The 12581-nt window shown below is 45.6% G+C and overlaps 2 protein-coding genes across 5 annotated transcripts in view; one reads left to right on the forward strand and one right to left on the reverse strand.

Moving 5' to 3' along the window:
• Positions 1-3379, reverse strand: part of TRMT1L (tRNA methyltransferase 1L) — a 63512-nt gene extending 60133 nt beyond the window's left edge. For both annotated transcript variants that reach the window (XM_048860599.2, XM_048860600.2), the window contains exon 1: positions 3173-3379. In XM_048860599.2, coding sequence (XP_048716556.1) covers positions 3173-3263 — 91 coding nt within the window. In that variant the 5' untranslated portion in view covers positions 3264-3379. The remainder of the gene's footprint in view (positions 1-3172) is intronic.
• A 136-nt stretch (positions 3380-3515) lies between these two features.
• SWT1 (SWT1 RNA endoribonuclease homolog) overlaps positions 3516-12581 on the forward strand; it is a 76300-nt gene continuing 67234 nt past the window's right edge. For 2 of the 3 annotated variants that reach the window (XM_048860592.2, XM_048860594.2), the window contains exons 1-2: positions 3516-3653; positions 8069-8143. In XM_048860592.2, the coding sequence (XP_048716549.1) occupies positions 8078-8143 (66 nt within the window). In that variant the 5' untranslated portion in view covers positions 3516-3653; positions 8069-8077. Of the gene's footprint in view, positions 3654-3925; positions 4062-8068; positions 8144-12581 lie in introns of those variants that run through there. The other variant, XM_048860593.2, reaches the window with a different exon arrangement.

Raw genomic sequence — 12581 nt, forward strand, 5'->3', positions numbered from 1 at the left:
AGGGAGATGTGAGGGGGATAGGTGAAAAGAAGGGGTCAAAACCAAGCGAAGAGACAGCAGTGATTTAGAGAAGTTCCCACCCTACTTGTGGTAATTATGTGGCCCCATCACCATAGGATCTGAGCATCTCACAATGTCTAACCTATTTCTCCTCACATACTCTTTGTGAGGTAGAGCAGTGCTGTTATTCCCGTTGTACAGATGGGGCATTGAGGCACAGAGAGATTAAGGGTCAGATTTTCAAAGGTATTTAGGCACCTAGTGCTTTTTTCAAAAGTGGTGCTTTGTAAACCTAACCTGCATCTTTGGGTGCCTCAAGACCTTTGAAACTCTGTCCCTAAGGCACTGGCCTGAGTCAGACAGGAAATCCACAGGGAAGTAGAACGCAGGTCTCTCAGGGCTAGCTCCCTATCCACTGGACCAGCCTCTCTCTCTGCTGAATGCTGGGAAGGGGGGAAAAAAAGAGACTCGGATTGTCGGCTAGATGAGAGCAAAACCAAGAAGGCTAGCTCTCTGACCGTCCAGCAAATGGTCCCAGGCTATTGGGAAGGATGTCATGGTTGACAGCATCAGAAGCAGCACAGAGGTCAGGAAGGATGAAGAAAGAGAACAAGAGTCAGGCCAACAAAAATGATTAGGGGTATAGAACAGCTTCCGTATGGGGAGTGATTAATAAGATTGGGACTTTTCAGCTTGGAAAAGAGACAACTTAGGGGGATATGATAGAGGTCTATAAAATCATGACTGGTGTGGAGAAAGAAAATAAGGAAGTGTTATTTACTCCTTCTCATAACACAAGAACTAGGGGTCACCACGTGAAATTAATAGGAAGCAGGCTTAAAAACAAACAAAAGGAAGTATTTCTTCACACAATGCACAGACAACCTGTGGAACTCTTTGCCAGAGGATGTTGTGAAGGCCAAGATTATAATAGGGTTTAAAAAAGAACTAGATAAATTCATGGAGGATAGGTCCATCAATGACTATTAGCCAGGACAGGCAGGGATGGTATCCCTAGCCTCTGTTTGCCAGAACCTGGGAATGAGCGACAGGGAATGGATCACTTGATGATTACCTATTCTGTTCATTCCCTCTGGGGCACCTGGCATTAGCCACTGTCAGAAGACAGAAAAGTAGGTTAGATGGACCTTTGGTCTGACCCAGTATGGCCGTTCTTATATTCAGATGAGAGGAGAACACTTAACCCTGAGAGGGTGGCAGGTTCTGCCCCAGGCTGGGTTGTAGAGCAATAGCTGCTGTGAAATCTTACATTTTAACTGAAAACCATTTTGTTTTGTCATTTTTTGTTCTGAGTTTGAGAAAAGGAAAGGAAAGAGTAAGTGTCACATGAGTATCGGATATGCTTATGCCTCAAATGCTTAGGGTTTCAGCTGTATTCAGGCCAACTGCAGGACAAAGAACACAGAAATTGCAGCCACAGAGTCCATAAAGTAGACGATTATTGTCATTATTTGTATAATTCACTGGGCACTATCTGTGTTCAGCACTGCTCAGACTATGGCAGAAAGTGTAGTCCCTGAGCCAATGCATATAAGATGTATAATTCTGGATAAGATGGCTCAGATATTTAGGTATGAAGTGTATAGTTATTGACCACATGTTATCACATGTTCATTGTGTAATGTTAATATCTGTGAGTGGAGGCACTGATGGCAATAAAAGTTTTCCCTGATTAAGAACTGGAAGGTTTGACCCACCAATATTTTTTCAAGAGAAAGAACTCCTGTGTCTGTTTATTTTCCTTTCCTGCCTGCAGTGACCCTGATATAACTCAGAAGACTAATTTTCCACCCTCAACTTTAAAATGTGGAATTTTCTTAGTGTTTAGTTTTAAAAATTCTCCTGTGAGAACTGCAACTCAATCATTGTAGTGTTGTGTTTAAGAGCCTTTTTAAAAGTAACGAGCCTTTAGACAGAAGTGAAAGCAGTGTTGCCAGCTCTCATGATTTTGTCCTTGTTTTCCTTGAAACCCCAGCTCCTGGAGTCAAAGGATATGTGATGATTTCAGCCTTCATTCATAAAGAAAAAGTAAGTTTCTAGCCCTCGTGGCTGTGGAGATAGCTTCAAAATGTGACCCCAGTGCACCCTTGAGGGTGCAAAAGCCAAAGACTAACAAAAAGAACACCAAATCTATTATTTTTACATACTCTCATGATTTTTATGCCAATCTCATAATTTTTGAACATTAGGGTTTGACAATACTGTGAAAAAGACCTGAAAGTGTCAGTTTCACTCTTGTTTAAGGTAAGTTTCTAGTCTATTATTTGTGGTATGGTAACACCCTTAGAGCCCCAGGCAGTTGCAGTATAAACTCACAGAGCCTTGCCCTAGTAGGATGTTTTCAAAAGTTAAATGACCTATTCCAAGCTTGGTGAACTGCAAAGAGTAAGAAGTCTAAATGGCAGAAAGGAATCTAGATTTTTCTACAACTCTTTCAACTGTTGTATTCAAGAGTTAATAATAAGGTAAGAATATACCGTACATTAATATTTTGAACCTAACCAGTGTCTCTTAAGTGACTTGACAGAAGATGTCAGAACATGTTACTACTACAGCTGAATGAGTATAATATTTATTTAATTTTCCTTCTTTACATAGGAATTAGATACAATGCTCCTGCCAGCTAATTTCTAAGTTATTATCTGCAAAACACCTACAGTTTTCAGGTGCCTAACTCACCCCAGAATCATGGTTAAAGTTGCCCCCCCATCTGAAATTCCGCCCCAGGACGGGCATCACACCCCTGAGATTGTGAGCAGGAGGCAGCTCCATCAATGGGCTCCAGTAGTGTCCCAGAGGCAGGAGAGAACTGGCAGTGTAGGAATAACACAGGTTATCCACCTACCAGAGGCGGCTGAGGCGTTGCGTTTCCCTAGCGCCATCCGCTCAAGGCGTTTCACCACCATGAGCCGGCCCGGCTCGCAGGTGGCAGTATCTTCCCGGCAGCCGGGGAAGCAGCAGGACCCAGGAGTCCTGACTCCCATGCCCGGGCTTGGTGGGGATGCTGCTGCTATGGCACCCCGGCGCCCAGCCCCCCGCCCGCCCCCCTCAGCTCAGCCCCTATGGCCCGGGGGGGTGTCTTTCTTCCACAGCTCTGTCCCCAGACCGCAGGCTGCCCTCCCCACGCACCCACCCACAGCCGCTCCCTTACTGATCTCTCCAGCCGCCTCCTCCTCCTCCTGCTCCTCCTGTTCGGGGGGCAGCCGGGCCAGCGCTGCCACTACAGCCTCCTCAGCCGCCATCTTCCCCACACACAGCACGGAACTACTGGGCTGGCGAGCGGAGCGCGAGCAGAAGCCGCAAACGCCTCTCCTGACCGCGGGGAAGGGGAGAGGGCGCTGTTCCCTGCTCGCTTCCTCTCACTGGGCAGACGGCCGCGCCGACTCGCCGCAAGGGGGCGGGCTGCCGTTGTTCGGGCCCCGCCAATAAAAACTACGCTTCCTGAGATGCATATCTGCAAAAAACTACACTACCCAGAATACCCCGGGACCAAAGCAAACAACTGCCCTCCCGTGGCAGGGAGCGTGACGTTCAAATGACTCCAGCGGCCAAAAGACGCAGTGAGAAAACTACGCTGCCCAGAATGCCAGTGCGATGAGGTCTGCGTTGGGCCTTGGCTAGACGGCGTCACAGTGAGTAGAGCTCCGGGCTGTGTTTGCGGGGATGTCTGTGTTCCCCAGCCTCTGCCTTGGGCTGGCTGGGAGAGAGGCTCGCTCGCTTGCTCGGGGGGCGGGCGGCTGGCTGCCCCTCCTCTGAGGGATAGGGGCCGTGTGGTTCTCTGGGGCTGGATGGGGCATTTCCTCGGGGTGGCAGGGAGGCTGCCCGCGGGGTCTGTGAGGTATCCCGCCCCCGCTGCTGCTGCTGTAAACATAGGGGGTGGGGTGGGGCTGGGGAGCAGCTGGAGCTGCTGCGGGCGGGGGGCGGCAACGAGCTGTTCTCGGGCTGGAGTTCTCTCTGCTTCCCCTTCTTTGGCGTGGGTGCCACGATCGTAGGTGCACTAGGAACAAGGATACTGACCTGCGAGGTGCAAAGGGGTTTAGGTAAGTTCTCAGTTTCTGTCCTGACAGCGATTAGTCACCCTACTGAATAGCTCTTGGATAGTAAGTACTGACGGACCTGACGCACCCATTCCAGGTGGCGTTTCTTCGAAGGCCAGCCTCCATCGCCCATTTGTTCACTCTTAAAACAATCAGCTTTGTGCTGTATCCCGTGCTGAGCTTCATGCTTGAGAAGAGCTGCCTGTAAACATCCATATGCTCCTTCAAAACCCTCCTTAAAACTTCTTTGCCGTGATGCCTACAAACAAACAAACAAACACAACTTGACCAATATTGTCTCATTATTTACTTGTACTCTCCCATCGGTCTGCCTTTTTCCAGCTGTTGTCTCTTACTTAGATTGTATGCTATTTGGGACAGAGACCATCTTTTGTTCTGTGTTTGAACAGTGCCTATGACAATGGGTACTGGTCCATGAATAGGGCTCCTAGGCTCTATGGTGATAATAATAATAAGCCTGAAAGTGTTAGACAGGCTGGTTCTTGCCCACATGCTTGGGGTCTAACTGAGCACCATATGTGGCGCTGAGTAGGAATTTTCCTCTAGGTTAGATAGGTAATGACCATGGAGTAGGGGGCGGGGGCTTGCCTTCTTCTGTAGCATGGGGTGTAGATTGCTTGCCCGGATCGTCTGGAATCATTTCCCTGTCATCACAGGGGCATTGGTGTACCTTGGTCCTGCAGTTCTTTACCTGTGGCATCCAGAGGCTTGGTCTGCTGAGGATTGTAATACTTTGGTGTGATTTGGGTTGCTGGGTGGTGTTAGTGGCCTGTGATAGACAGGTGACACTAGATGATCTAGTGATGCCTTCTGGCCTTAAATTCTATGATTCCGTGATATGACTTTATTGGGCTTACTTGTCTCATACAAGGATGATCAACATTACATACAGCATATTATTTCAGGCACACTTAAATCTACTCCTCTACTATAGTTACCAGTTCTCTGCAATATTGCTCCACTCACTGTTCATAGAGTGGAAAGTGTAGCAAAGCTCATAACAAAATTGTGTGATATGCCACATCTACCATTAATTAAAGACTTGTTTAATCCACCACATGATCATCTGCCCTCACAGCACCCATTGCGGATAAGTTTACCGGGTGAGGGATTTACAGTCGAAGACACGTGGCAAGCTTCATGGTCCGCAGACAGACTGACAAATAATTATCTTGTCTCGGACTCCACTCAGCATCAACCTGTGTTTTATTTACCACAAAGGCAGTGGAGCTTTCTTAGCTGGTTTTGTACTGGACATGGAACTTGTGCTGCAGCAGAATTTAGTGGTGTTTTAGAAACAGTCTGCTATATCAGCGTGGGCAGCCACAAACCATGATGCATGTTGTTGAGGACTACAAAATAACTCAACTTTTTGATGGTCTTTGTGCCTTGAACATTGCTGATAAGAATGCTGTGGCTTGGCTTGACTGGATTGCATAGGCCAAATAAATAAATTGAGTTAGACTGTTGTTAGAAAAACGTCATTATGTGTCTTTTTAAGAACACCTGAGTTTATCGGAGTTAAAAATTTAATTTGCTTTTTCTGATTTAATTTTGGTTTGCATTTTTCTTTTAAGTTATATATGATGATGAAACTAACACAAATCAGTTGCACATTTCAGTTCTTGTGCACCAAAGCTTTCTCTCATATTTGGTTCACTAATATTTTAGGGGAACTTTAAATCTAAACGAAAAATGTTTTATGATCAAAAATTCTTTTAAAATTAATGAAAATGTTTTTATTAACATTACAAACAACAGTTTCCCACCCATCCTGAAATCAAACTTTTTAGGCCTACCTTACCTGAAAATGTCCCTTTTCTTAATTTTTTTTTTTCCTAGTGGGGAGGGGTCTGAAAAGTCCTTGATCTTTGAAACTAGTTCTACCACTATTCCAACTAAATGCCAGATTGTGCAGTTTGGGTTGCTGGGTGCAAGGAGCTTCTACTTCCACTGGATTTTTTTTTTCCCCATGCATTCTTCCCCTACCTAAGATAGCAACCCCCCCCCCCCCCCGTATGCTTAGGGATGGGGTCCTGGATCAAAGGTTTTTCTGGGCAACTTGGCCACCTCTCACAGCCCGTGCTTCATGCTTGCTGCATTCAAAAAGATCAGTCTTCTAGGATCAGTTGGTCCCTCTCTCTGTGCATACTTCAGGGATGTAGCTTTAATGCAGTCCTACAAGATTCCACTGGAAGAGTGGAATGGAGAAGAAATTAGGAGGGGAATAAAATAGTGATTTCACAGCTACACAGCTCAACAGTGATAATTTTCTTCTTTGCAATAAGTTCATAAGGCAGCAACAGATAAAAGGAGAGAAGAAAAATGGAGGTCCAGCTCCACAAACTTGTGAAATGTTTACAAGAACAAGGTATTTGTGTAATTGAAGACAGGGAAGCTCTTTTTTACTTTGTTATACCATGCTCATCACCATAGTACCAGAGTGCCTTCCAATAATGCATTAATAATTTGTCTAACATCTTTCATGTCATTTCATAGAATCATAGAATATCAGGGTTGGAAGGGACCTCAGGAGGTCATCTAGTCCAACCCCCTGCTCAAAGCAGGACCAATCCCCAACTAAATCATCCCAGCCAGGGCTTTGTCGAGCCTGGCCTTAAAAATATCTAAGGAAGGAGATTCCACCACCTCCCTAGGTAACGCATTCCAGTGTTTCACCACCCTCCTAGTGAAATTTTTTTTCCTAATATCCAACCTAAACCTCCCCCACTGCAACTTGAGACCATTACTCCTTGTTTCTGTCGTCTGCTATCACTGAGAACAGTCTAGATCCATCCTCTTTGGAACCCCCTTTCAGGTAGTTGAAAGCAGCTATTAAATCCCCCCTCATTCTTCTCTTCCGCAGATTAAAAAACCCCAGTTCCCTCATCAGCCTCTCCTCATTAGTCATGTGTTCCAGTCCCCTAATCATTTTTGTTGCCCTCCACTGGACATTCTCCAATTTTTCCACATCCTTCTTGTAGTGTGGGGCCCAAAACTGGACACGGTACTCCAGATGAGGCCTCACCAATGTCGAATAGAGGGGAATGATCACATCCCTCGATCTGCTGGCAATGCCCCTATATATACACATCCCAAAATGCCATTGGCCTTCTTGGCAACAAGGGCACACTGTTGACTCATATCCAGCTTCTCATCCACTGTAACCCCTAGGTCCTTTTCTGCAGAACTGCTGCCAAGCCATTCGGTCCCTAGTCTTTAGCAGTGCATGGGTTTCTTCCATCCTAAGTGCAGGACTCTGCACTTGTCCTTGTTGAACCTCATCGGATTTCTTTTGGCCCAATCCTCTAATTTGTCTAGGGCCCTCTGTATCCTATCCCTACCCTCCAGTGTATCTACCACTCCTCCCAGTTTAGTGTCATTTGCAAACTTGCTGAGGGTGCAATCCACACCATCCTCCAGATCATTTATGAAGATAAAGAACAAAACTGGCCTGAGGACCGTCCTTTGGGGCACTCCACTTGATACCCGACAATCTAGCCAACTTTCTATCCACCTTATAGTCCGTCCATCTAGCCCATACTTCTTTAACTTGCTGGCAAGAATACTGTGGGAGACTGTGTCAAAAGCTTTGCTAAAGTCAAGGAACAACACGTCCACCACCGCTTTCCCCTCATCCACAGAGCCAGTTATCTCGTCATTTGCGCTCTCTCCCCCCAGAGAGAAGCGTGTGTTGTGGTAGGTGTTTTTTTTGTTTCTCTTGCCCCCCTCCCCCGTATTTCTCTAGTGTTAAAGTGAGATCTTAGAATCCAGCTCTACTAGAGGTCTGCTTTTATTGTTCTGTTAAGTGTAAATAGGAAAAAAATGAGAACTCATGAGGATGAATTCAGGGAGAGGAAAGTTAAGTCTAAAGTATTTTTCTCCCCACAATCACATTTGATGCAGCTGCTAAAGATTAAATTACATGTATTTGGCAAGAAGTGGAAAGATAATTTTGAAATAATATTGATTAACATTACTTTCTTTAGGAATTTGAGATGTCCAAAAAGAAATCCAAGAAGTCTAAGCAAAAGGAGGGAAGTTCGGATGCCTTGGATAACAAGGTAAGAAAACTAATACTCTTGTGAAAATAACATACTTTTAAAGCAGAGTTTCAATTGCTTAGCAGATGCTTAATAGTCAGAGGAGTGAATCAGTGGCTGAGAGGAAAGATAGGGTCATGAGGGCAGTAACAAGAGTGACTCAGTGAGCTTCTTTTAAGTTTCACTCCTGATTTTCAGGAAGGCTGTGAGCAGTTTAGGTATAGAACTTGTCAGAGAGGCTTTCCTCTTGGTATATGCATTTTTTTCCTAGAGAAATTGTCAATCAGAAAGCAGTGTTTATCTCCTAGTTACATCCGAAGGCAGAGTAGTGATCCTCATTTTTTTTAGATTAGGAGCCAGTGATGTGCTGCCAATATTTTAACAAGTAAAGGAGTACTTGTGGCACTTTAGAGGCTAACCAATTTATTTGAGCATAAGCTTTCGTGAGCTACAGCTCACTTCATCGGATGCATACTGTGGAAAGTATAGAAGATCTTTTTATACACACAAAGCATGAAAAAATGGGTGTTTACCACTACAAAAGGTTTTCTCTCCCCCTACCCCACTCTCCTGCTGGTAATAGCTTATCTAAAGTGATCACTCTCCTTACAATAAGAAAAGGAGTTCTTGTGGCACCTTAGAGACTAACCAATTTATTTGAGCATGAGCTTTCGTGAGCTACAGCTCACTTCATCAGATGTATACCGTGGAAACTGCAGCAGACTTTATATACACACAGAGAATATGAAACAATACCTCCTCCCACCCCACTGTCCTGCTGGTAATAGCTTATCTAAAGTGATCAACAGGTGGGCCATTTCCAGCACAAATCCAGGTTTTCTCACCCTCCACCCCCCCACACAAATTCACTCTCCTGCTGGTGCTAGCCCATCCAAAGTGACAACTCTTTACATAATCAAGTCGGGCTATTTCCTGCATAGATCCAGGTTTTCTCACATCCCCCCCACCCCCATACACACACAAACTCACTCTCCTGCTGGTAATAGCTCATCTAAACTGACCACTCTCCAAGTTTAAATCCAAGTTAAACCAGAACATCTGGGGGGGGGGGGGGTAGGAAAAAACAAGAGGAAACAGGCTACCTTGCATAATGACTTAGCCACTCCCAGTCTCTATTTAAGCCTAAATTAATAGTATCCAATTTGCAAATGAATTCCAATTCAGCAGTTTCTCGCTGGAGTCTGGATTTGAAGTTTTTTTGTTTTAAGATAGCGACCTTCATGTCTGTGATTGCGTGACCAGAGAGATTGAAGTGTTCTCCGACTGGTTTATGAATGTTATAATTCTTGACATCTGATTTGTGTCCATTTATTCTTTTACGTAGAGACTGTCCAGTTTGACCAATGTACATGGCAGAGGGGCATTGCTGGCACATGATGGCATATATCACATTGGTGGATGTGCAGGTGAACGAGCCTCTGATAGCGTGGCTGATGTTATTAGGCCCTGTGATGGTGTCCCCTGAATAGATATGTGGGCACAATTGGCAACGGGCTTTGTTGCAAGGATAAGTTCCTGGGTTAGTGGTTCTGTTGTGTGGTATGTGGTTGTTGGTGAGTATTTGCTTCAGGTTGCGGGGCTGTCTGTAGGCAAGGACTGGCCTGTCTCCCAAGACTTGTGAGAGTGTTGGGTCATCCTTTATAGCGCAAGTAGAGTAGGGGCTTTAGGGGACAAGAGCTGAGGAAGCGTTGTTCTAAATCAGCCATAAAAATGTTGGCATACTGTGGGGCCATGCGGGTACCCATAGCAGTGCCGCTGATCTGAAGGTATACATTGTCCCCAAATGTGAAATAGTTATGGGTAAGGACAAAGTCACAAAGTTCAGCCACCAGGTTAGCCGTGACATTATCGGGGATAGTGTTCTTGACGGCTTGTAGTCCATCTTTGTGTGGAATGTTGGTGTAGAGGGCTTCTACATCCATAGTGGCCAGGATGGTGTTATCAGGAAGATCACCGATGGATTGAAGTTTCCTCAGGAAGTCAGTGGTGTCTCGAAGGTAGCTGGGAGTGCTGGTAGCGTAGGGCCTGAGGAGGGAGTCTACATAGCCAGACAATCCTGCTGTCAGGGTGCCAATGCCTGAGATGATGGGGCGCCCAGGATTTCCAGGTTTATGGATCTTGGGTAGTAGATAGAATATCCCAGGTCGGGGTTCCAGGGGTGTGTCTGTGCGGATTTGATCTTGTGCTTTTTCAGGAAGTTTCTTGAGCAAATGCTGTAGTTGCTTTTGGTAACTCTCAGTGGGATCATAGGGTAATGGCTTGTAGAAACTCGTGTTTAAGAGCTGCCGAGCAGCCTCTTGTTCATATTCCGACCTATTCATGATGACAACAGCACCTCCTTTGTCAGCCTTTTTGATTATGATGTCAGAGTTGTTTCTGAGGCTGTGGATGGCATTGCGTTCCGCATGGCTGAGGTTATGGGGCAAGTGATGCTGCTTTTCCACAATTTCAGCCCGTGCACGTCGGCGGAAGCACTCTATGTAGAAGTCCAGTCTGCTGTTTCGACCTTCAGGAGGAGTCCATCTAGAATCCCTCTTTCTGTAGTGTTGGCAGGGAGACCTCTGTGGATTAGTATGTTGTTCAGAGGTATTTTGGAAATATTCCTTGAGACGGAGACGTCGAAAATAGGATTCTAGGTCACCACAGAACTGTATCATGTTCGTGGGGGTGGAGGGGCAGAAGGAGAGGCCCCGAGATAGAACAGCTGCTTCTGCTGGGCTGAGAGTATAGTTGGATAGGTTAACAATATTGCTAGGTGGGGTGAGGGAACCATTGCTGTGGCCCCTTGTAGCATGTAGTAGTTTAGAAAGTTTAGTGTCCTTTTTCTTTTGTAGAGAAGCAAAGTGTGCGTTGTAAATGGCTTGTCTAGTTTTAGTAAAATCCAGCCACGAGGAAGTTTGTGTGGAAGGTTGGTTCTTTATGAGAGTATCCATTTTTGAGAGCTCATTCTTAATCTTTCCCTGTTTGCTGTAGAGGATCTTGATCAGGTGATTCCGCAGTTTCTTTGGGAGCGTGAGGCACAAGCTGTCAGCATAGTCTGTGTGGTATGTAGATTGTAATGGATTTTTGACCTTCAGTCCTTTTGGTACGATGTCCATCTGTTTGCATTTGGAAAGGAAGATGATGTCTGTCTGTATCTGTACAAGTTTTTTCATGCAGTTGATAGATTTCCACTCCATACGGCTAAATGCAGGGCCTTGCATAATGACAGGTTTCAGAGGAACAGCCGTGTTAGTCTGTATTCGCAAAAAGAAAAGGAGTACTTGTGGCATCTTAGAGACTAACCAATTTATTTGAGCATGAGCTTTCGTGAGCTACAGCTCACTTCATCAGATGTATACCGTGGAAACTGCAGCAGACTTTATATACACACAGAGAATATGAAACAATACCTCCTCCCACCCCACTGTCCTGCTGGTAATAGCTACTATGGATGTAGGAGCCCTCTACACGAACATTCCACACAAAGATGGATTACAAGCCGTCAAGAACACTATCCCCGATAATGTCACGGCTAACCTGGTGGCTGAACTTTGTGACTTTGTCCTTACCCATAACTATTTCACATTTGGGGACAATGTATACCTTCAGATCAGCGGCACTGCTATGGGTACCTGCATGGCCCCACAGTATGCCAACATTTTTATGGCTGATTTAGAACAACGCTTCCTCAGCTCTCGTCCCCTAAAGCCCCTACTCTACTTGCGCTATATTGATGACATCTTCTTCATCTGGACCCATGGAAAAGAAGCCCTTGAGGAATTCCACCATGATTTCAACAATTTCCATCCCACCACCAACCTCAGCCTGGTCCAGTCCACACAAGAGATCCACTTCCTGGACACTACAGTGCTAATAAACAATGGCCACATAAACACCACCCTATACCGGAAACCTACTGACCGCTATTCCTACCTGCATGCCTCCAGCTTTCACCCTGACCACACCACACGATCCATCGTCTACAGCCAAGCTCTGCGATACAACCGCATTTGCTCCAACCCCTCAGACAGAGACAAACACCTATAAGATCTCTGTCAAGCTTTCTTACAACTACAATACCCACCTGCAGAAGTAAAGAAACAGATTGATAGAGCCAGAAGAGTTCCCAGAAGTTACCTACTACAGGACAGGCCTAACAAAGAAAATAACAAAACGCCACTAGCGGTCACCTTCAGCCCCCAACTAAAACCCCTCCAACGCATTATTAAGGATCTACAACCTATCCTAAAGGATGACCCAACACTCTCACAAGTCTTGGGAGACAGGCCAGTCCTTGCCTACAGACAGCCCCGCAACCTGAAGCAAATACTCACCAACAACCACATACCACACAACAGAACCACTAACCCAGGAACTTATCCTTGCAACAAAGCCCGTTGCCAATTGTGCCCACATATCTATTCAGGGGACACCATCACAGGGCCTAATAACATCA

The sequence above is a fragment of the Caretta caretta genome, chromosome 8 (assembly GCF_965140235.1).
Source record: "Caretta caretta isolate rCarCar2 chromosome 8, rCarCar1.hap1, whole genome shotgun sequence".
In the NCBI taxonomy this organism is placed as follows: Eukaryota; Metazoa; Chordata; order Testudines; family Cheloniidae; genus Caretta; species Caretta caretta.